Genomic DNA, 25,023 nt, shown 5'->3' on the forward strand with positions numbered 1-25,023 from the left:
TATAGATACATAATTTAATTTATGACAACAAAGTGAACTTTAAGGGCTAATTAATGGTGTTGATGACTTGATGGTGATGGGGATGCCTTTCTAATCTTATAGATTACTTTGATTACCAAAAGAAAATTATATATATTAGCCCAAAAAATATTAAAATTGATCAATTGCTTTTATTACTCAATGAAGACCCGGGACAAAAACAACACAGAGACAAGTGTTATTGTTTCTTAAGCTATATACTTACATAAATATATATAGAAAACTTCTCTGATACGGACCAATTTCTCAAGCTATATACTTGTATATGCATATATAACCAAAATCTCTTGTTTCTAACAATTGTCTATCCTAACAATTTAGGACCCAACCAACCTCTTTTGAGTTTTCATGCATGTCTTTTACCAATAAAAGAAAATGATGAATAATATTATGAAAACAACAAACACAAGAGTTGTAGTTTATAAAAAGACGGAAAAATGATATTTTTCATCCCTCAACTATCGGTCAGGTTTCATTTTCGTTCCTTAAACTTTTTTTTTCTCTCTTTTTCGTCATTCAACTATGGGAAAGTACCCCATTTGTTCCTCAACTAAATCCAACGACGGAAAAATCCAACGTGACATCCTATTGTTCCTCAGATCAGATTTCTCCGACATGCTATATAGGTGCCACGCAAGCATTTTCCGACCCCAATCTCACTTGAAGGATGAAAATGATACTTTTCAATAGTTGAGGGAAGAAAATGGGAGAAAAAAAGCTTAGGACGAAAATGAAACTCGCCCCATAGTTGAGGGACGAAAATTACCCTTTTGCATAAAAAGACGTATGATTATTTCCAATTATTATTTATCACAAGTGCATAATATTGTACTATGTCAACAGGGCCAGGAATTCCTTAGGCCTCCCACTCAGAGGAGCAACACCTTTCAGAAAAAGTACCTCGAGCATGCATCATCTATAGAAGCATTGTTCAATCTCTTATTCAGACCAAAACAAAAGCATTGTTACAGAAGAATTCTGGGAGTACATAAGACACAGGCAAATTGCCATGCTTGGTTCATACGTATTGCCGGTCAATATTATTCACTTGATTACTACACAACGTACACAACCTGGACTGTGTAGTGTGTGATACAACTTCTCAAGGATTGATGCTTTACCTAACACAAGCCAGCGCAATTTAGAATGAGTAGAGAGAAACCATGTAAGACTTTTTCCTAACAAATAACCTGAAAACACGAGTTGTTCGTGCAACAATCTCAGGTTTGGCTTTGGTTGTATACATTCAGATCAGCATGAGTGTCCGTATAACGCTGGCTCAAATAAGCTCCACACTTGATTGGAGGAAACCTAGTGAAAGAAATAAAGCAGGAGTTCAGATGAAAGAGTTTAATCCAACATCCAAAAAAAATGCAAAGTTTCATGTTGGTGCAATTTTTTAAACCGATGCTCTGCATTGCTATCTGATATTGTAATGATGATCATCTTCGCTGACTGTCATTAGAATCACAAACTCTTCTGACATACACAATGTTCCAGCGTCCAACACCAATTGAGAAGTACTTTACTATGAAATGTATGCAAATCAAATACTCAAGCCAAGCCAAGTACACATGACAATCCAGAAAACATGACATTCTCCATATCACTGACTAACCCTCATAAAAAGACTAGGCTATAGTAAGTTCATACTGAGGCTAATTGAACCATCCTAAATGTAATTCATACGAGTCAAATTAACTCCAGGAGGTACTAAATATTTGCGAAAAAGTCACAAATGCCTCATATTATGATGATCAATGGTCTATTTTAGTAAAATCAGTTTTTAGAATTGGTATGCATATCTTGCCTCCCCGGTATTGGAGTTCAAGACATTTGTCAGTAATTGCATATTCATAGTCCCCACAATTAAAAGAAAGTATACCATTGTAGCTTTTGAATTTCAAACAAGCTTATGGGAAAGGATTTCTTCACAACTTACTTGGCAGGATTTTCTTCTGATTTGCAGGTTGGTAAGCACTCGACAAGACAATCATGACTTGGTTCTACAAAGTACGCAATCTGCCCAAAAAATGAAGAAAATTAATTACAAGAAAAGCAAATGTGCCTAATATGATAAAAGACATTGTAAGTGAATCACATAACTAATGAACAGAAAAAAGGTAATTAGGCTAAATTTATGGTGGCTTCCAATCTGTTCTTTTCTTTTTGGTAGTAACATTGACATGGAAAGGTTTGGAAAATACTGTAAACTAGGTATAATTCCTCTGTACATAGCATATCATTATCTTTGTACATGCTCAATAATCTTCTCAGAAGTCTGTGGGAGCATGTAAAGGAAACATGACCGGACCTCTATTTTGAGGTCCTAATACTATCTAATTAGGAGGTTCTAGTGCTTATAGTAATTCATTTGTGTTTAAATAAAGTAATTTTACCCTTATACATGTTTCCCGTTGGTTCTGCAGGAAATCGGGTTTAAATGACTGAATTGGGCACTTTTTGCTGTGAGGTGTCGGGACTTAGATTATGAAGATATTCTTGAAGACTACAAGCTCCAACGGTACACTAATCTATGGCCGAGATTGAATTGTTTTGAATTATGAATGGATTAGATTACAACAAGACTTGAAGGGTTAAGATGATCATTTAAAGGTGAATCCAATGGTTGTGCATAAGACAACATTCTTGCTTGCAATTTTTGACTTAAAAGAAGATCTTACTTGATTTTTGGAGTCAAAGATGGCTGCAAGTTGCTACACATTTAAAAGGAAATTGTTGGAGATACTAATGCCAAGATTTGGTGCAAGTTTGATCAAATGGTCAAAGATGACAAAATTGTTGGAGATACCAAGGTCAAGATTTGGTGCAAGTTTAATCAAATGGTCAAAGATGGCTGCAAGTGCACATGACAACTCAAATCTTGCAAAGCTAGACTTGGAAAATAATGCAAGTGCAACGGCTACATATTGCAAGGTTGAGATTTAATGAATTATTCATTTGACTTCTCCAACATGAAGCCACCATAGGAGTAGTGTAGATCTAGTTTCTCTCTCTAAGTTTTCTTGGTTGTTTTTTTTGGTGCTTTCTCTTGATTTTGTATAAACTCTGATTTAGATGACAATAGATTGGATGTTTATTGCAACAATCATGAGTGGCTAAGTTCTCTTTCTAGTTTCTAGTCCCAAACGGTGGGTGCTCGATTTCGATTACTTAAGGTATGCTCAAAGAATCGTAGCTTCGATTTCTCTCTTTTAATTTCGTGATAGTTGTGTGATTGGATCTATGGGAATGACATATTTGCTTGTATTCTTGGATTGTCTAGTCTAGGGATTGCATCTAATGCGTTCGATTGAGAATAGTTAAACCCATTGCATGATTTCCTTAATTAATTTAGTTTTTCATTGCATAGCTATTAATTATGTGTATTGATGATGGGGTTTTGGGTTAAATTAGGAATGTGTATGGGAGAGTTATGATTAATTGATCTTTGAGTGTGAAACTAGGGTGTTAGCCAAGCCAAGCCCCAAGGGGGAATATTAATTCATAATATTAGGTGCTTATCCCTTTGCGTTCATCGTAGATTAAGAGACCCGATGGCCTACATGTATGAATTGAAGTCTTATAACCCAATTCTCTTTGCATATGCATGATTGATAGTATCACACAATGCATTGTGTATGGTTGTGTGTGTTTGCAATGATACCTTGAGTATGAGAACCGAGTAGTCACCGGGACGGATTTGAGACTAGGTTTTTAATTAATTGTTTTAAATCCAATTTGTGCTTACTTTGATTACAAAATCGCTCATGCTACCGAGTCATTCGGCCCATTTCTTTTACTTGCTTTAATTTGATATTCATTGTGTTTATTAGTGTTAGCTAGTCATTTGCATATCATTCACTTCAAATTTGCATTGCTTCCTCGTGGATCGATACCGGACTCACCGGTTTATTACTTGACGATACCCTACACTTGGGGTAAGTACACACACACACTTTGGTGTCGGTCAAGTTTTTGGCGCCGTTGCCGGGGAAGCGAGTGTCAAAGACGGAGTTGGGTGGCTTGTAGATGCTAGCTTTATGCTATTAAACACCATCAAATAAGGAAGGAGCACGGTCACGCTTCAAGGGTAACTTTGTTCCTCCCTTTTACTTGCTTTCTAGTGTAGTTGAATTAGTGTAGTTGCTGAAAAGAGGAAAAAAAAAATTGTGAGGAGAACTTGGCGGATGGGGCTAACTTAGATTCCTGTGGGCGATGGATGCCACCTTGTTTGCTGCTTGGTAGTGATACGTTGTTTGAGAGAGCTTTGCGCATTTTTCTTTCTATCACTACTTGCTACATCTTGGTGTGTAATTGTTCCTGAGGTTCATTGTCATTCTATTCCTATCTTTGCTCTTGTTCTTGCTTGATATTGCTCTTGGTTGCTTGTTGAAAAAAAAAAAAAAAAAAAAAATCTTGTGTTACTTGACGTGGTTGATTGCTACTTTTGTGTGTTACTTGCTATTGTTCCTTGCCATCATGTCTCAACCTAGAGATAATGTTAGTGGGCATGGGTCTAATAGAGTTGGGATAGGTGGTGATATAAATGTGAGTGATGCGGGGAGTGTACGTGGGGGTGATATGAATCTTGATGCATTGCGTCGTCTTTTGCAACATATGAATATTGATGAGTTGATGAATCCGGTGCAAGGGCAAGATGTCCAAATTGGCAATGCCCAAAATTTGCAAAATGTTCAAGTTGAGCATGCTTTGCAAAATGCACCTCAACCATTTCAACAAGACAATGCGGCACAATTTGCCCCACAAAATGTCTACCCACCTATGTATTATCAAATGCCACAAGTGCCACAATATGCTCCCTTCGGACAAAATTTACATGCACCTCCTCCTTTTGACTACATTCATGCACATGAGTACCAACCTTTTAGGCAAGCACAATCTTCACATCAATGTATAGCTCCACCATCTTACCAACCATGCACCCCACCCCAAGAGAGATCACTTGAGGATACGCTTCAAATATTCATGGAAGCTCAATTGGAGGTTAATCAAAGGAGATTTGAATTTCGTGAGCAAACCAATAGAGCCTTGGAAGATTTAAGAAGCCAATTGACAAAGATCACTCAAACATTAGAATTTCAATTCGAAACTTCAAGTGAGGGGTTGAATGTGCAAGAACAAGAACAACCCATCATTACCTCAAGGAGTGGGATAGTAATTGACAATACCATGACTCCTAAGGTAAGTGAGGATGAGAAATTAGTGGAAGAAGTGGGTGGTGAGGTGAAAAATGTTATAGTTGGAGATAGATCATGTCGAGACAAGGACAATTATCCAATTGAAAAGGTTGAGGAAAAGAGCGAAGAGAAGAGAAATGAAGAGAAAGAGGAGAACAAAGTGAGACCAAAAGGGAATGAGTTAGACCGTGGGAGGGCAATTGAGTACATCCCTAAGCTTTATATTCACTCTCATGTTGAGGATAAATTAGAGATGACACTTGCAAAGAATTCATTTGAGGGTGTGCTAGTTTTGATTAAGAAAGGTAGTCGACTTTTGATTGAGGGAGATATTATGAAAAAAGTTTTGAAGTTCTTGACTATTTATAGTGTAGAACATTTGCCCCTTCATTTAGGAGCATTAGAGGCTTTCCCAATCAAAGTCGGTGCATACCAAGTGCATCCTCAAGAATTGACAACGTTACCTTTTGCAAGTGGATTTAAAGAATCCTCTAAGCATCATGTCACACATAAAGTATTTACCAAAATTAGAAAAGTGTGGCATCCCAAACCACGATTACAATTCTTTTTAGGTGAGTTTGGGGAAAAGGGGACCGAATCATGTGTGGTTCGTCATGTTCCTCAAAGTGGGAGTAGTGATTTTGAGGATTTCTTGGGATCTCAAGGATCCCATCCCTCTTTTGTGTTATGGTCGATCCACTTTTGTACATATATGTTTAGGATTGGTTTAGAGATCACTTTTATTTTTGTGTGTCTCGTATACTCAAAATCCATTTCACAATTTTTGCTCCTTGTGCACTTATTCAAGTTGGGGGGTGAGAATTGTGACATGGTTGTGTGTTATGTTTTGATTTTCTTACCCTTTAATTTTGGTGTGTTTTTGTATGTTCACAATGCATTTCACAATTTGTTCTTGCCTTGTTTTTCTATTCTTGACATTGGGGACAATGTCTCATTTAAGTTGGGGGGTGAGTGAATTGTGAATTCATTGTGAAACTTGCTTTATTTTGGTGTGCTTTTGTGAATATCAAAAATTTGAAAAAAAAAAAAAAAAAAAAATTTTCTTGTTGTGTCGTGCTTGGATAGTGTGGTTGGTATTAACTTTTTCAGGTTATGCTTCGTTTCTCATGATTCCGATCACTTTTGAAGAGTATGGTATGATTTCCTACCCTCTATCCTATTGTCTTGTGCTTTGTTGTTCATACATGCTAGATGGACTTTAGGAAGGGAATGGTAGATGCTTTTGGGGATTCACTACCAATTTGAACGCTAATTTCTTATTCTTGTTCAAATATGCAAGTGTAGAGTAGGTTTCTTGATTTCTTTTGTGAAGTCGAAGCATGTGATTGAGTAGGATGACTATAATCAATTTCTCTTGGAATGACTGAGACCTAGTTTGATATCAAAATTGTGTAGTTGAGCAGACATCTTGGCATTAAAGCATTTGTATGACTGCGTTTTTGGATCCTTTTGTCTGAAAAATTACCTTTTTACCCTTCTCATTCTTTTGAACCATTCTTCATTGATATACATTGGGTTTTGGGTGATGCTCTTCATTAATATTCATTTGACATCCTATGAGCGTGTTCTTCAATAGCTTTGCAAATATTATATTTGATTACTGAGAAGTGTGATTTTTGTATTTGCCACTTGCTTGTGAACTTAGGATTGAAGGATTCACTAGGTTGAGAGATTTGAGCTTAGCCTATTCATTTGTGAGTGATTATAAGCCCTAAATTTCTTTAAGCCTCTTGATTTCACTTACAAGCCTTGTGTGAGCTATTTTCCCAAATATTTCCCACCTTTGGTTGCAAGGTTGAGTAGGAGCTTGAAAAATAAATCGGTAGTGATATTACCCCTCCTTATTATGAGAAAAAAAAAAATTATGAGGGTTGTTGTATAAATGATGTTATATTCAAAAAAAAAAAAAAAAAAACGATGTATGCAATAAAGTTAATCCTTTGTGTGTAAAGGATGAGAAGTGTTTGAATTTGTGGTACAATGGAAGGGGTGACAAAATGAGAATTTAGCTCACATGTTTGAACTTAACCTTGCAACTTGTTACCTAGATTCAAATTCTTCCTACCTTGTCCCATGACCACATTACAACCCAGTTAACCTTTTGATGAATTTGATCCAAGGTAAGCAAGTGAGTTGGTGAATGCATTAGTTGCTCTTGTAGGTGATTTCTTTCTCAAAGCTATGCCCATCCAAAATTATCTTTCATAAACACATACATTTAATTCAATTGTGTAAGTCATTCACTTAGCACAATGATTTCATGTTTTTGTGTACATTTGGGATTGGGAATTTATGAACACCAAAAGGGTCCATAACAAGGTTTTGCTTGTGTGAATGTGTTGAGTTGTCTAGTTTGATTGCACATATATTTTTCATAGTATAAAATGTTCTTGGTCATTTTTAAGGGGATTGAGATTGATTTTCCAAAGAGTCTGCATGTTTTTGACTAAGCAGGGGAATTGGGAGATTAGCTCTATTTCTTGCATGTGAGAACTTAAGAATCATTTATGGTACTTTCAAAGTAATGGTGGATCCCTTGGCAAGTGTTTGTGGGTATCGCTCTGATAAGCCCTCACGAGACTACAACTCGTCCACTAGGGTGACCTAGGGGTTTAAAGGCTTGTTGCATGCGCTAAATGCAACCGTGATGCCTACGTCAGTGAGTTAGGATTTTATTTAGCAAATTTTAGTTTTAGAAATGTTTGTATTGCTAGGGACTAGCAACATCTAAGTTGGGGGGTGTGACCGGACCTCTATTTTGAGGTCCTAATACTATCTAATTAGGAGGTTCTAGTGCTTATAGTAATTCATTTGTGTTTAAATAAAGTAATTTTACCCTTATACATGTTTCCCGTTGGTTCTGCAGGAAATCGGGCTTAAATGACTGAATTGGGTACTTTTTGCTGTGAGGTGTCGGGACTTAGATTATGAAGATATTCTTGAAGACTACAAGCTCCAACGGTACACTAATCTATGGCCGAGATTGAATTGTTTTGAATTATGAATGGATTAGATTACAACAAGACTTGAAGGGTTAAGATGATCATTTAAAGGTGAATCCAATGGTTGTGCATAAGACAACATTCTTGCTTGCAATTTTTGACTTAAAAGAAGATCTTACTTGATTTTTGGAGTCAAAGATGGCTGCAAGTTGCTACACATTTAAAAGGAAATTGTTGGAGATACTAATGCCAAGATTTGGTGCAAGTTTGATCAAATGGTCAAAGATGACAAAATTGTTGGAGATACCAAGGTCAAGATTTGGTGCAAGTTTAATCAAATGGTCAAAGATGGCTGCAAGTGCACATGACAACTCAAATCTTGCAAAGCTAGACTTGGAAAATAACGCAAGTGCAACGGCTACATATTGCAAGGTTGAGATTTAATGAATTATTCATTTGACTTCTCCAACATGAAGCCACCATAGGAGTAGTGTAGATCTAGTTTCTCTCTCTAAGTTTTCTTGGTTGTTTTTTTGGTGCTTTCTCTTGATTTTGTATAAACTCTGATTTAGATGACAATAGATTGGATGTTTATTGCAACAATCATGAGTGGCTAAGTTCTCTTTCTAGTTTCTAGTCCCAAACGGTGGGTGCTCGATTTCGATTACTTAAGGTATGCTCAAAGAATCGTAGCTTCGATTTCTCTCTTTTAATTTCGTGATAGTTGTGTGATTGGATCTATGGGAATGACATATTTGCTTGTATTCTTGGATTGTCTAGTCTAGGGATTGCATCTAATGCGTTCGATTGAGAATAGTTAAACCCATTGCATGATTTCCTTAATTAATTGAGTTTTTCATTGCATAGCTATTAATTATGTGTATTGATGATGGGGTTTTGGGTTAAATTAGGAATGTGTATGGAAGAGTTATGGTTAATTGATCTTTGAGTGTGAAACTAGGGTGTTAGCCAAGCCAAGCCCCAAGGGGGAATATTAATTCATAATATTAGGTGCTTATCCCTTTGCGTTCATCGTAGATTAAGAGACCCGATGGCCTACATGTATGAATTGAAGTCTTATAACCCAATTCTCTTTGCATATGCATGATTGATAGTATCACACAATGCATTGTGTATGGTTGTGTGTGTTTGCAATGATACCTTGAGTATGAGAACCGAGTAGTCACCGGGACGGATTTGAGACTAGGTTTTTAATTAATTGTTTTAAATCCAATTTGTGCTTACTTTGATTACAAAATCGCTCATGCTACCGAGTCATTCGGCCCATTTCTTTTACTTGCTTTAATTTGATATTCATTGTGTTTATTAGTGTTAGCTAGTCATTTGCATATCATTCACTTCAAATTTGCATTGCTTCCTCGTGGATCGATACCGGACTCACCGGTTTATTACTTGACGATACCCTACACTTGGGGTAAGTACACACACACACTTTGGTGTCGGTCAAAACAATAATAAAAAAAATGGGGGCTTACAGAATATCTCTCTTGACCATTTCCTAGAACTCTGTGCAATGTGGACCTGCATAGCAGAAAAATTCAGTCAGGCAAGGACCAAAAGAAGACGACAATTGAATATAGCTTTGAGAAATTGCATGTGAAAATACTGAAAGAACCAGCAATTATGGTTGCCATCTAGGACCAAACTGGTTACATTAAAACAATTGAAAATGAAAAATGTGTCCAGAAATAATTTTACACCACCTGAGCTTTGCGGCAAGTACACAGGGCCAACAATATAAACTTCTTTAATTGCTCATTAATAAATTAGGAATCCAGCTATATATTTCATCAAGCAATTACGATTCTTTAATCAATTAGAAGACAGCCATTATACTTTCATCATGCAATTGCAAAACAGGAGAAAAGCATTTAGTGAGCTTCAAGGAATGCTCATCATTTTCTTGCAATCAGATGGAAGCAAAATTCAAACTGGAAAGGTAGTACCACAAAAAGGATGTTCTTACTTAAAAATTCCATTGCTCCAACGCTCCAGCATGTCACCAAGATTCACTATAAACGATCTGTTCGCAATATTTAAAGAGAGATGATATTATTTTCGCTAAGCTGACAATTTTATCTAATTAAATCCATCTTCTACAACAACTATGTAATCCCAATTGCTTCACAAGATAGTAAATTTATACTTAAAGCGAACGCAGTTTCTACAACATTAACGTACAATGACTTACCCTTTTAAAGGTGCCACATACTCCCATACCTGAGGCTTAGCATCCTTATTCTTGCATATCTGATGACAATAAAATATACATCTATACATAAGAGAATCAAAAGATCAGTTTTGACTGTTATATAGTCCGAATCATAGTATTCATCATACTTGAAGGCCATATATGTCATCCGTAACCAATAGGGTAATCAAACCATAGTCAGAATGAGCTCCAGCTCCATACAATCCCTTTGCAGGATCCGAAACTTTACCTGACAAATGACAAATATAGAGTTATTGATCATGAATGGTGCCAAGACCATTGAAACGGAATTCCATGACTTTCAATTCAAATCCAACCTTCATAGTGCAATAAGCGCATGATCGAAATAGGGTTACCAAGCATTTCTGCCTTATCAAAAAAATCGACATCCAAATCAAGTGCAAGAGCTATGATCCTCGCAACTTTTCTAGCAACTTCCCTGCTTGCACATCACTCAATCAGAGATGCAATCTTATACCACGTCAGCCCCCCCCCCCCCCCCCCCCCCAAAAGAACAGCCACTCTAAATAAATTCATTCAAATCACAAAATAATAACAATTTAAAATGCCTCACAACTTACAAAGCTTCTCCATGATATCTCTCCATAGTTTGCCTCCATCCAGACAAAAGATCTCCATAAACAACAATTTTTTCAAATCAAGAACAATCTTTGAGTGTTGAAAAAATTGATAATCAGGTTCACGAAACAGAATTAACAAATCGAATAAGTTTATCCAAGTAAAGCTTACCAGCTGCAGGCCATACATTAGGCCCATAAAATGGCTTGTCTGCTTCAGGATCACCTTCAGGCTTTTCAATACCAATGTAATACCCTTCCTTGTAATCTCCTACTGCCACAGAAGACAAAAACAAAAAAAAAAATCAAGACTAATTTAATCATTTTTAAAAAAAGTTTCAAACATGAAAGCAACCCACCATGGACTTGATTGTCAGGATCCAAAATCTCGTCAAGGGTCGGAGTATACCCACGATGCTTGTGGTTCCTCAAAACCTTCATTTTCTCTTCCAAGCCCAATTCGAAAAACTTCCTGCTCTGGACGAAAACCTCGTCCATAAATTCTTGACTAATCCCGTGATTTACAACATAGAAAAATCCACAATCCAAACATGCCTGAACACAACAACTTCGAAAACAAATCCAATTAATAAAAACAGAAATCCAACACAAACCACAATTCCATAAATAAGAGATTCTTCATTGAACCTGTTTGAGCGAAGAAACAGAGTGTTGAATATCGGAGCTTGTGAGATCGATACAGTTCAGCACCGACGATTTCTCAGGCGCGCCATCGTTCTCCATGATTGCAGATGTTCTAGAGCGCAAAAACGAGGAATTCGAGTTTCGTATTTATAGAAGGAAGGAGATCAAGCGTTACTAATAAGGGCAAATGAGTCTTTTCGGACATGAAAAAGAAAAAGACAAAAACAAACACTGAATGTACTAGAAAAGAAAGACGTCAAGGAACCAACTTATGGATAGGGATTTTTTTTTTTTTTTTTGGCTTTAGAGCACGAGGTGTCCTGGGAGAGTGGGAGGGCAGACCTTTTTGCTGGACAACTCACAAGTCACAACTCATAGATTGATATTTTTTATGAAAAATTAAAAAATTTACGAGAAATTTTATTTGCACATCATCAAACTAGTATCGAGATATTTGAATGGTGTTTTGAGGGGAATGAGGGTGAGATGAGAGTATAATTAATATATTTTTTTGCTTGGTTGAGTTTTGGAGGCTAGAATCACAAACTCATTCCACCCTTTATTCTCGCTTGTATGAAGAATAGCCTAGCCAAGCTCATCAAAATGGTGAGAATGGTGATTCTTCATAAAGTCTAATGAGTTTTGGAAATTGTGCTATTAATATTCTCACACTCATGTTCACTTTTTTACTTTATACCAAACATGATCATACTCATCCCATACTAATTTCACACTCACCTCGCACTCATCTCCTCCTCATCTCATGCTCAACTCACACAATTATGAACCAAATGTCCTGTAAGTTTACACCAGCTACTCCAACCTTATAAGTTTATACTAAAATTTTTTAAATTTACATCAAAAATTTAATGAGTAACCCTGTTAGAGAAGTAAAAGGATATGTTAGAGAAGTAAAAGATCTGTATTTCACTATATGTTGATTGTGTACAACATGCCTTTATATAGGCGTTGAAAAGAAAAGTAAGAAAAATAATGTCAATAAAGTAAATCAAAGATGTTGTTGATATATTTGACAAATTCAAAGATTTTGTTGATTTGTCAAAGATATCATTGATATTTTGTTGATATCTTTGACATCCCCCCTCAAACTCAAGTTGGTGCAGTAGAAGTAAGCTTGAGTTTGGAAACTAAGTCTCTGAAACGACCTGGCAGGAGTGGCTTGGTGAAGAGATCAGCAGGTTGGTCAAGAGTAGATATTGAGCAGAGTTGAATAGTTCCCTGTGTGACATGCTGACGAGTAAAATGGCAATCAATCTCAATGTGTTTGGTACGCTCATGGTAAACATCATTGTGAGCAATGTGGATTGCACTTCTATTATCACAAAATAGAGGTGTAGGACTGGGAGATTGAACTCCCATATCTCCAAGAAGCCAACGAAGCCAAACAATTTCTTGAGTGGTAGTAGCAAGTGCACGATATTCAGCCTCCGTGCTCGTACGAGCAACTGAAGTCTGCTTCTTGCTTCGCCAAGAAATGAGAGAATCCCCCAACAAGATGCAAAAGCCAGTGGTTGATCGTCTATCAGTGGGATCACCAGCCCAATCGGAGTCAGAGTAGGCGCGCAACTCAAGTGAGGAAGCAGCAGAAAAATGAAGGCCATAATAAAGAGTTGCTTTGATATAACGCAATATATGAATGACTGCTTCATAGTGGGAAGAGCGAGGAGCTGACATGAATTGACTAACAATATATCAGGGCGGGTGACAGTAAGATATACGAGACTACCAACCAATTGTCGATAGAGGGTGATATCACTGAGAGGAGTACCATCAGAAGGTTTAAGCTTGATATTAGGTTCCAGTGGAGTAGAAGTAATCTTACTATCTGTGAGACCTGCCCGAGCAAGTAAATCAGAAGCATACTTAGCCTGAGATAAATAGTACTCGGTAGTGTCCGAGAGTACTTCAAGGCCAAGAAAGTAACTTAGAGAACCAAGATCCTTCATCTCAAATTGTTGTTGAAGATATTCCTTAAGATCAGTGATACCAGAATAATCATCTCCTGTAATAATCATGTCATCGACATGAATTAGTAGAAAAACACAGCCTAAGGCTGTCCGACGAACAAAGAATGCTGAGTCATAAGAACTGGATTGAAAACCACGTTGTTGAATAGTAGAGCTAAACTTGGCAAACCATGCGCGTGGAGCTTGTTTGAGGCCATATAAGGCACGACGAAGGCGACAGACTGTATTAGGGGGATGTGAATAGCCAGGAGGAGGTTTCATATAGACTTCTTCAGCAAGATCACCATTGAGGAAGGCATTCTTCACATCCATCTGTGACAATGTCCAGCCTCTAGCAGCAGCAATAGCTAACAGACTGCGTACTGAAGTAAGACGAGCAACTGGAGCAAATGTCTCTTCATAATCAATGCCATACTCCTGAGTAAAGCCTTTAGCAACAAGACGGGCTTTGTATCGCTCAATAGAACCATCAGATTTGGTTTTTATTTTGTAAACCCATTTGCAACCAATAGCAGACTTATCTGGTGGGAGAGAAACAAGATCCCAAGTATGAGATTGCTCAAGTGCCTGCAATTCTTCAGACATAGCTTGTTGCCAAACAAGATTAGATTTGGCCTCCGAATAGAACTGAGGCTCATATAAGGTAAGAGTAGTGGCAAAACACTGAAAATCACGAAGTTTAATAGGAAGTTCTCTTACCCGGGTAGAGCGTCGAAGAGTAGGGGAACTGGTAGTGTCTGCAGTAGATCCATCAGACAAGGAAGACAGTTCAGGAGCAGGCAAAGTAATTTGAGTGTCACCTGTATGAGACTCAGAGGGAGATGGTTCATCAGGAAATAGATCAACCATGTTAGCGGGAGAAGGAAGAGATAAGAAATGTGATACTGAGGAGAACAAAGTGTTTTCCAGAAATACGACATGACGAGAAATGCGAAGTCGTTTGGAGATAGGATCCCAACATCTATAACCTTTATGTTCTATCCCATACCCAAGAAAACAGCAAAGACGAGTACGAGGTTCTAATTTAGTGTGTTCATGTGGTTGAAGGAGAACAAAACAAACACATCCAAATACTTTGAGTAAATTGTAGTTAGGAACAGACCCATAAAGACGTTCATAAGGCGATTGATTACCAATGACTGATGAAGGAATCCGATTGATGGTAAACACAGCAGTGAGAGCTGCTTCACCCCAAAAACGTGCAGGACAAGAGGCAGAGATAAGAAGAGCCCGAACAGTATCTAATATGTGTCGATGTTTACGTTCGGCTCTTCCATTTTGTTGGGAAGTACCTGGACAAGAACGCTGACAAATAGTGCCATGGTCATGTAAAATGGTTAAGAATTTAGAATCCTTATATTCCATGGCATTATCAGTGCGAAAAGTTTTAATAGGACATGAAAACTGAGTTTTAATCATCTGAGAAAATTCATGATAGATTGTAGTAAATTCAGAACGAGTTTTCATGAGATAGATCCATGTAAAACGAGAGTAATCATCGACAAAAATTACAAAATATTTGGATCCCCCCATAGAAGCAGTAGGAGAAGGTCCCCAAATGTCAGAGTGCACAAGGTCAAAAGGTGCATGAGAAACAGAATCACTATTATTGAACGATAAAGCAGATTGTTTAGCTAGAGGACAAGTTAAATAATCAAAATGATTATTAGAAACAATTCCCAAATGACCATGAGAAACAAGAGACTGAATACGACTAACAGAAGCATGACCCAATCGAGAATGCCAGAGACTCAAAGAGGAAGCTGGAACTGTTGATGCAGCGAACTGATGACACGGGAGAGTAGGACGCAAAGGGTGCAAAGAGATGAGCTCATACAGTCGCCCAACTTTACGGCCTGTCCCAAGCGTCTGTCCCGTCTTCGGATCCTGTACAGAACAGCCATAAGGAGTAAATAGAATATTAAGACCAAGTTCACATAACTGACCAACGGATAACAGGTTCAAAGTGAGTTGTGGAATAAGAAATGTATTGGACACTGATAGGTTTGGAGTAGATATGTGACCAATATGACTAGCTTTTATCCTTGAACCATTGGCAGTTTGTATAGATGGCAAATGGGAAGAAGAGTGTGTGGAAGTGAAAAGAGTAGAGTCAGCAGTCATATGATTGCAACATGCTGAGTCAAAGAACCATGATGATGATTTACCTGACACAGTGGTGGATGCTGAAATAGAATGGTTACCAGAGTTAGAAAGGAATTGACGAAGTAGTGACTCAAGATCACTGGTCAATTGAGTGGTTGTGGGTACATGTTCAGGACTCTCCTGTGCAGTATGATCAGTTGTGGCAGCGGAAAGATGTGTTCTGGAATGAGTGCCCTGAGTTGATCCACCTTTGCTGGGACAATCTTGTTCATAGTGTCTTGGTCCAATTTTGCGACATATGCGACATTTGCGAGTTGGACATGTAAGTATCAGATGACCAGATAGATGACAATATCGACACTTTGAAGAAGTGTCAGCTTTCTTTGTTTGGTGTACCTGAGGAGTGGCAAGTACTGTGTCGAGATGTCGTGGTTGACGGATTGAGAGCCGTGTTTCTTCAGAAACAAGATCATCAAGGGCTTGATCAAGAGTGGGTAATGGCTTCAGATGAAGTAAGGCTGCACGAGTAGGCTCAAAAATATCTTGTAAGGCCATAAGAAATTGAATCAGCCGGCGATGGTCTTTATATGTGGTAAAAGCTTTGGCATCTTCAGTATTCTTCCAGACTGGTTCAGTAGGAGTGAGTTGATCCCAGAGAAACTGCATTTGAGAGTGAAAGTCAGTGACAGTTTGTCCCGATTGTTGACGTAGCTGATTGAGATTCTGAATTATCTGATATTGATGAGAGAGATCAGTGGCAGTGTAACGATGAGCAAGATGATCCCAGAGAGTTTTGGCAGTATCAAATCGACCAAAGTGAAGATTGATGGAGGATACTGAAGTATTACGAAACCAAGTGATGATTTGATGATTTTTGCTATCCCAAGTTTCTAAACGTTCAGCAAACCTATCATCAACTTCATCTTTGGATTGTGTAGGTAGAATGAAATCACCAGTGACATATCGCCAAAGTCTCCTACCCTTGAGAAAACTGCACATGGCTTGTGCCCATAAAACGTAGTTACGCCCATCTAACACAATGTTGATGGGTTGAGAGATATCTGATTTGTCCATAAGTGCAATAAACAGGTGCAAAAATAACAACCAGATCAAGGAATGACGAAAGAAAGGACTGCAGTAGGCAAGAAAGATGAAATAGAATTTGAAGGTGAGAAACTGATATGAAATAGGACAGTGATTACCAAGCCTCTGATACCATGTTAGAGAAGTAAAATGATATGTTAGAGAAGTAAAAGATCTGTATTTCACTATATGTTGATTGTGTACAACATGCCTTTATATAGGCGTTGAAAAGAAAAGTAAGAAAAATAATGTCAATAAAGTAAATCAAAGATGTTGTTGATATCTTTGACAAATTCAAAGATTTTGTTGATTTGTCAAAGATATCATTGATATTTTGTTGATATCTTTGACAAACCCAAAATATTTTTTACTTGTAAGATATGAAATAAAAATTTCTTCCTCACATCCAAATTCAAAACATGTTTCGACATCTCACGGGAACACTAGCAAGACAAAAGACCAGCCATATAAGGGAAAGAGTGATAAAGAACGGATACCTTCAGTAGTGAGGAATGCAAAAGTGACAATGGCATTTGAACCGAAATTAATTCGTGAGAAACCGCAAGACTAATGGGGGGAATTTCTAACACCATTAGCCAAACTAATTGGCCCAAAGAGATCTGAAATACCATGTGGAGAAGAGAATTGTCAAAATGAAGCTTCCACATCGTCGCATGACTTCCACAAAACATGCCAAAAAATTTACAAAAAGAAAAATTTTTGACCTGTAAATTGTTTTTTGAGAGAATTGGAGGACTGGTGAGTCAGATTCAAGCCTCTCAAGATAAATGAATTGACTAAATTGGATCTTATCATCTACTATTGATTTTGCTGAGTTTCATTTGTATTTTTCTTTTGCGTTAAATTGAGTAATTAACGTAATCAGCGAACTAGGTTTCTTTTTTGTTTTAAAAAAATGGTACAACCTTGTGTTTTTTTTGTTACAAAAATCGGGATGGTGTTATTGATTATTTAATATAAAATCGGGATGATTGTGTTGATTTATTTTCATTTAACGACATATTAGACATTTCATATAGGGATTTAGATGTAAATAAAGAAATTTTAAAAGTGGTGTCAACTTAACATTTTTGCAATGTATTAAATAAAATTTCTCAAATTTTATATCATTCAAAGTTTTTAAATGTTACAATTGTGAAAGATAATAATACACTTCCTATAATGCCCTCACATAGTGGAACGAAATTTTTTTAAAAAAAATTAGCAGTCATAGAAAATGCTTTTTAGTAATAATTGGGTCAAAAGGTTTTTGTTAGTGATGATTATTAAAATAATATTTTTTGAGTGTGTCTTTACTTTTTCTTTGTCTTATTATTGCAAAAATTTGAGATTAATAAAAGACCCTTAAAAGTGAAAAATAGTTTTTTTGGGTGCGTCTTTACTTTTCTTTTTTTTTCTGCAAAGTTCTGAGATTAATAAAAGTCTTTGCCTTTCTTGTTTAGAAATGGGTGGTCTTTGTAATTCCATTCCCACGTGATAACAAGTTTACAATTGTGGTGTAGTATTTTTTATAAGCAATATTTATATCAATTAAAATTAAAAAAAAAGTGCAAAAGATTAACAGTAATGCTAGGTGACCTATATAGTGGTTGCCCATAAGAATCTAAATCTCTTAAAGGAAAATTTAAGAAGTTTTAACTCTCAAAATACATGTTAATTTTAAAAAAAAATTATATTTTCAGAATCAGCGCATAAAACTCTTTTTTAATTTCATTATTTTTTTCAATGAAATTTCAAAAACAAATGAATGAAGAACTAAAACAATGAATTCTAAAATGTGCTTTAAAAAACAATAGAATCTATACTAAAACAATAAATTTTGGACAATGAATTATGGGATAAAATAGTGGAAATAAAACTATTCATTGATTAAATCAATGGAATAAACCTGTTGGATTCTCATGGACTACAAAACAGATGGGTTACATGTCATTTTCGAAAGACTAATACGTATATTCCACAGAAATACATCTCAAATACAAAGTTGAAAAACGAAATCTAAACTCAACAAACACCAACTCGGAGAATGCAACTCAATAATATCATGCGTGAAATCATATTTAAGAACTGTCGTCACGCTTAGTTTGAGGATTATTGTGCTAATTCATCAATGTAACTACTACATACTCAAATAGTATTTTTTTTTAAAATTATTAGGCGTTTGATAAATGAGTAATTTGAAATGATTTATAAGGTTCAATGTAACAAAAAAAATATATAAATATTATCAGCTTATTATTTTTAAAAGGATTAGCAGAGGTGACAATTGGGTTGGAGCCATATTTACTATCCAAAAATCGAGTTCGTCAGAACAACCTTAACAAAGTACCATCCGATAATGAGTCATTCTCCACAAGTGTTTGTTCGGCGCAATGTTCCACAATTCATGTAGATAAAATATGAGTAAATCTTGTACTTCATTAGTCTTGAATCCACCACCAAACCTCTTGAGGAGAAGCAACTCTCGTCAATTGGCTACAATCTTGTTGGTATAAATGTTATCAGCTTATAAATTGAGATAAACTTACAAGAGACTTACATTTTTTTTACCAACTTATAAGAAATTGCCTAACACACGTTGTGTGACTATTGTATAAGCACATATGTTTACATTTTTTTTGTTCTACTTTTTTTGTCACATGGGTGGGGCCCAACCTGTGGGCACCACACTTGAGTCAGATCTCCTGTCTTAGTACAAAAATGGACGCTCATAATTGTTGGGAAATTCAACTCACTCTTCTTCTTGACAGATTAATCAGGATGACAATAGAGAAATTGAAACTGAGAGAAACAACAATCACAACACAAGATTTACGTGGAAAACCTCCGATCCCGGAGGAAAAACCACGGCCGTTGTCAAAAGATAACAAAGAGAAAACTTTATTATGTAGAAAATATGTACAACCACACACTGATAATTTTCTCTCACCAAGAAACCTAAGAATACCCAAGAGTCCAAGAGATTATATAAGTCCCAACCTAACCTATATCTCTAGCACCCTACATCTTCAATCTCTAACCGACAGAAGCTTAGGCTAAACTCGAGAGATACATCACAAAATTATCACCTAATAGAATCACAAAATATAAAGACAGAAACAAGAGATTCTAGGATGTATTTAAGGTCTTTTGATTATAATGTTGAACTGTTGATAGTCTATTACAACTAGAAATGAGAAAAAAAAGCAAGGAAAGAAGATAAAACCATAGTCTTTGAGGGACTATGACCTCCCACTCTCTCAACAGAGAAAACCAGCCAAATATTCAGATGCTTTTCCACCACAATCGTATGCACCTATAAAGAAAACGCGAAAACATATTTAAGAGAAAATAACCAATAAAGGGACAACACAAGGACCACTCAAAGACTACCACATATCTTCCTCTTTTCATATCTTTTAGTAATAACGGGTCTATCATCACTCTCCCCAATTCAGCAACCTTGTCCGCAAAGTTGAATGCAAGAAATTGAGATTGAATAATATCAAACAATTCCCAAGAGTTGTCACATTCTGGGGCGCCCACCCACTTAATGAGAACTTCCTGTTTACCATTTAGCAGCGTGCAAACCAGTCGAACAAACTTAGGAGCTTGAACCAATTCGAGTGTATTAGAGAGAGTGTGAGGTAAGGGTTGTGGTGTAACTCCTTCAGATAGAACCCTCTTTAACTGGGAAACATGAAAAACTGGGTGAATGGGAGGTATTGTAAGGTAAAGCTAGGCGATAAGCTACGACACAAATTTTTTCCAGAACCAAAAAGGGGTCGTAAAATCGAGCGCAGAGCTTATGAGAAGGATGGCGAGCCAAGGAGTGAAATTTGTAGGGTTGCAATTTAAGGAAAACATGATCCCCAGATTGAAAGAAACATCCATCCTTTTACCATCCACATATTGTTTCATCCGCTTCTGGGCCTTTGCTAAATTCAATTGCAACTGACCTAACATAGCATCACGGTCCTAAAGAAGAGCATGAACATCTTCCACATTGGTAGGACCCCCAGAATATTTCAGAAGGGAAGAAGAGGGATGACCATACAAAGCCTGAAATGGGGTCATACCAGCCGAACGGTGGAAGGTTGTATTATACCGATACTCTGCCCACAGAACCCAACGAGTCCACTGTTTAGGATGGCCACTAGCAAAACAATGCTAGTACTCCTCCATACAACGATTCACAATCTCTGATTGCCTGTCCGTCTTTGGGTGATAGGCCGTGCTCATTTTCAAAGTAGTATTAGCCAATTTGAACAATGTGGTTACTCACAAAAATGCAATCTTTGTCAGATACAATTGAAGAAGGAAAACCGTGGAGGTGAACCACCCCTTTTAAAATTAGCGCTGCAACATCCTTTGCCGAATAAGGATGGCCCAAGAGCAAAAAATGAGCGTATTTAGTTAGACGGTCTACCATTACTAGCACCGTGTTATACCCCTGAACCCACGGTAATCCCCCGACAAAATTCATTGTGATAGCTTCCCAGGAAGTCTTCGGAACGGGCAAAGGTTGTAAAAGCCCTTGAGGACTGAGAGTGGAATATTTGTGGCATTGACACACCTCACACTGAGTGACAAATTTTTTGATGTCCTCTCGAATTCCAGCCCAATACAACACATGAGATACCCGCTTCAATGTTCTTAGGTAACCTGAATGACCTCCTTAAGGAGTAGAGTGAAATTCAAGTAGTAGTGTCTGGATCTGTGAGGAATCGCATGGCAACACTAACGCCCATGATGCAATAAACAACCACCACACCACGAATAAGGATACCTGCTAGCCGGAGAAACAATAAGAGCTTGGATGATCTCTTTCAAAGTAGTATCATGCATCACCTCTTCTTGTAATTCACCAAGAGCTAAACAAGAAGCCACGGATAGAGCTTGTAGATGAAGTGTGTTGGTTGATAAGGATAATTGTTCAGAACTTCCGTGAGAAGTAAGAAGGAGATGAGACTTTTCACGACGTGATGAGGCATCAGCTGCCATGTTTCCCTTACCTAGTTGAAATTGAACCTCGAAATCAAAGCCCATAAGCTTCATAATCCAGTGCTGCTGTCCCTCATGAACCAATCGTTGATCTAAGAGAAACTTGAGATTGCTTTGATCCGTGTGCACCAAGAATCGCCGATCATAAGTTCTCATTTATAGATAGACTTCGCTTGAGCTCGAGGTGACAGAGTTTTGCTGAAATAAGCCACTAGGTGTCCTTCCTGCATGAGCCCCAACTCCAATTCTAGAAGTATCTATTTCCAATACGAATTTCTTTGAAAAATCGAGCAGGGCTAAGATTGGTACTGACACCATGGCATGTTTTAATTCTTCAAAAGCTTGCTGAGTTGAGTTATTACAGTGGAAATTGCTCTTCTTTAATAAGGAAGTTAAGGGGGCAACCATCTTTCCATAATTACAGACAAACCGACGATAGTAGCCTGTTAAGCTAAGGAAACTGTGCAAGGATTTGAGAGTAGTAGACAAACCATGCTTTGGATCTTGGAAGGATCGGCCTCCTCTCCAGCAACAGTAATGATATGCCCTAGGTACTCAATACGGGGCTGAGCAAACGCGCACTTTTTTTATTAAGAACCAAAGCATGTTGATGGAGTATTTGAAAAATACTTCTCAGGTGCTGCAAGTGAGCAACCTAATCCTTGCTAAAAATAAAAATATCATCAAAGAAAACAAGAACAAACTTATGAAGGAATGGCTTGAAGATGTCACTCATCAAGGATTGGAAAGTGGAGGAGGTATTCATCAACACGAATGGCATGATGAGAAACTCATAATGCCCTTCATATGAGCGAAAAGCTGCTTTTGCAGTATCCTCCTCACGGACTAGTATTTAGTGATAACCTAATTTCAAATCAAGTTTGGAAAAAATGGTAGCTCATTTGAGTTTGTCTAGCAACTCATTGATGATCGGAACAGGGAACTTATTAGGAACAATGATCTTGTTTAAAGTCCGATAATCGACACACATACGCCATCCACCATCCTTCTTTTTCACCAATAACACCGTACTGAAATAAAGGCTTACACTAGGCTTAATGATACCTGCAACCAACATCTCCTTAACCAATTTTTCAATCTCATTCTTTTGGTAGTGTGGATAATGATAGGGTTGAATATTGGGTGGATTGGCCCCTTCAATGAGTTGAATAGCATGATCTTGTTGCCGGTGAATAAGTAGGCCCAGACTAGGAGAAAAAAATAGGATCAAACTCAGTTAAGAGCTGTTGCAAGTCCATAGACAATTCCCCTGAAACAGGATTTGTTGGAGACTCCTCGCTGGTAGAAGAATGAACATGAAACTCCCTAAATTCAACCAAGAAACTTAGCTCCTCATGTTTCAACAATTTGAGCAATGTTTTAAGGGATATTACTATCTTAGAAAGCATAGGATCACCTTGCCACACAACCTTACGCCCAACAAGCGTAAATTTCATAGTCAAAGTCTGATAGTTGGAAGAAATGTCACTTAGGATCTGTAACCAAGATAGGGGTGGAAGTGGTTCGGTGTAGGTTCGGTCCGGTTTTAACAAAACGGGAAATTTTCGGTTCCATTTATAAGGAAACCGAACCAAACCGTTTAACTTGTATAAACCGAACAGAATATTTCTGTTTCGATTTAAACCAAAAAATCTATAATTGTTATAATACCTGCTGAAAGAGTGAAAGTCACTTGTTTACCAATCAAAAAAATTGGCCAAATGAAATGCAAGTTACATGCCAATGCAAACTGCAAAGTGTCCAAAACACATACATAACATGTAACACAGTCTAAAATTGACTGTAAACACTCTTGAGTCTTACTTCCATAGTTCCATCTCCATTCAATATTACAATATTACAATCTCTTCAATTGATTCAAAACATGAAAAACCGAAAACAACCAATACGCATACATCCACACACAATCATCAATCATGCCCATGGTAGCCTCACTGGCTTCAAGTCTCCAACTCCATTGCTCATTTGAGTCATTTCCTATTGTGGACTTGATAGGGGAACCAACACCTAGTTCTAACACAAATAACAAATTAGTGTACATAAATACATAATCACATTACAGTAACTTTCAAGTTTCAATATTTACTATTAAGTAGACATATAATCACATTCACGTACCTTTCAAAATTCTTCACCTTCGGGGCTCGGTTGCCCTTGAACTACCAGCTCTACTCTTACTTTTATTCAATTCTGTAATTAAAAAAATAAAGTATCAATAGACAAAAATCAAATTAAACAAGACAGACGTCTCTAAGAATTTTTCAGAGCATCCAAACATGTGAAAGTGAAGACCATAGGCCATATAAATTTATGTAATAAAACATTAGATCTCTATAGCCATTCGATGATAAATAGTTGCATAAAGTGATAAAGATATAAGAAAGTGAAGAAATAACAAGGGGTTCACGTGTAGAGAAATAGAAAGACAGAGTGAAGTGGTCAAATAAAGTTGAACACAGAAAATGGGGCTTTGGCCATATGACTGCAATTATTGAAAACTGAAGCATATGCAGTGCACAATTGCTATTAAAAATAAGCATTAAATTTTATATCTTAGTAATAATTTATATTTTACCTTCTTCAAAAGCTTCTTGCTCGGCTAAATCCTCTACCATTAATGTTTGAAGAGGTAAACCTCCAAGCCAATCTTCCACACAAATGAGTGATTCAACAATTTTAGGGGTGAGGGAACTTCTATAGAAATCAAGAACTCGTCCACCCATGCTAAAAGCCGATTCAGAAGCCACCGTAGAAATGGGAATCGCCAAAAGGTCACGAGCTATAGTCGAAAGGATCGGAAACCTAGAAGAGTTAATCTTCCACCAATTCAGCACTTTAAATTCCTCACCATCCTTTGTATTTTCATTGCCTCTCCTAGATATTTATCTAATTCAGTTAGGCTATCTCTACCTCCAACCTCAGTCTGCAACATTTTGAATCTAGCTCTCGCTCTATTTTTAGCTGCTTGCTCATCTTCTCTAATTGTTCCTAATGAAGAAGACTCGACTCGACTTGGTCCACTTGGATTTTGCAATGACTGGCATGACTGCTCATTCTTGTATTCATTAAACATCTTGAATGTGACAGACTTCACCTTCTCAGCCACTTCCATTGCAATTTGTTCTTCATACATTTATTTCAAAGCTAAAGTCATATATTGCA

General features: G+C 37.1%; 1 protein-coding gene across 2 annotated transcripts; it reads right to left on the bottom strand.

Moving 5' to 3' along the window:
- Positions 1-954: 954 nt before the first annotated feature.
- On the bottom strand, positions 955-11,822 carry LOC119992638 (2-oxoglutarate-Fe(II) type oxidoreductase hxnY-like). 2 transcript variants are annotated; one of them, XM_038839435.1, is made up of 11 exons: positions 11,663-11,822; positions 11,374-11,569; positions 11,187-11,285; positions 11,018-11,069; positions 10,754-10,875; positions 10,565-10,665; positions 10,416-10,474; positions 10,191-10,247; positions 9,700-9,745; positions 1,982-2,061; positions 955-1,350 (listed from the first exon to the last, which is right to left on the bottom strand). In XM_038839435.1, the coding sequence occupies exons 1-11, from the start codon at positions 11,756-11,758 to the stop codon at positions 1,260-1,262; spliced, it is 999 nt and encodes a 332-aa protein (XP_038695363.1). In that variant the 5' UTR covers positions 11,759-11,822; the 3' UTR covers positions 955-1,259. The 2 variants fall into 2 exon arrangements, with proteins under 2 accessions (XP_038695363.1, XP_038695362.1); XM_038839434.1 differs by having other exon boundaries at positions 11,187-11,288.
- Positions 11,823-25,023: the final 13,201 nt, after the last annotated feature.

The sequence above is a fragment of the Tripterygium wilfordii genome, chromosome 23 (genome assembly GCF_013401445.1).
Source record: "Tripterygium wilfordii isolate XIE 37 chromosome 23, ASM1340144v1, whole genome shotgun sequence".
NCBI classification, from domain to species: domain Eukaryota; kingdom Viridiplantae; phylum Streptophyta; class Magnoliopsida; order Celastrales; family Celastraceae; genus Tripterygium; species Tripterygium wilfordii.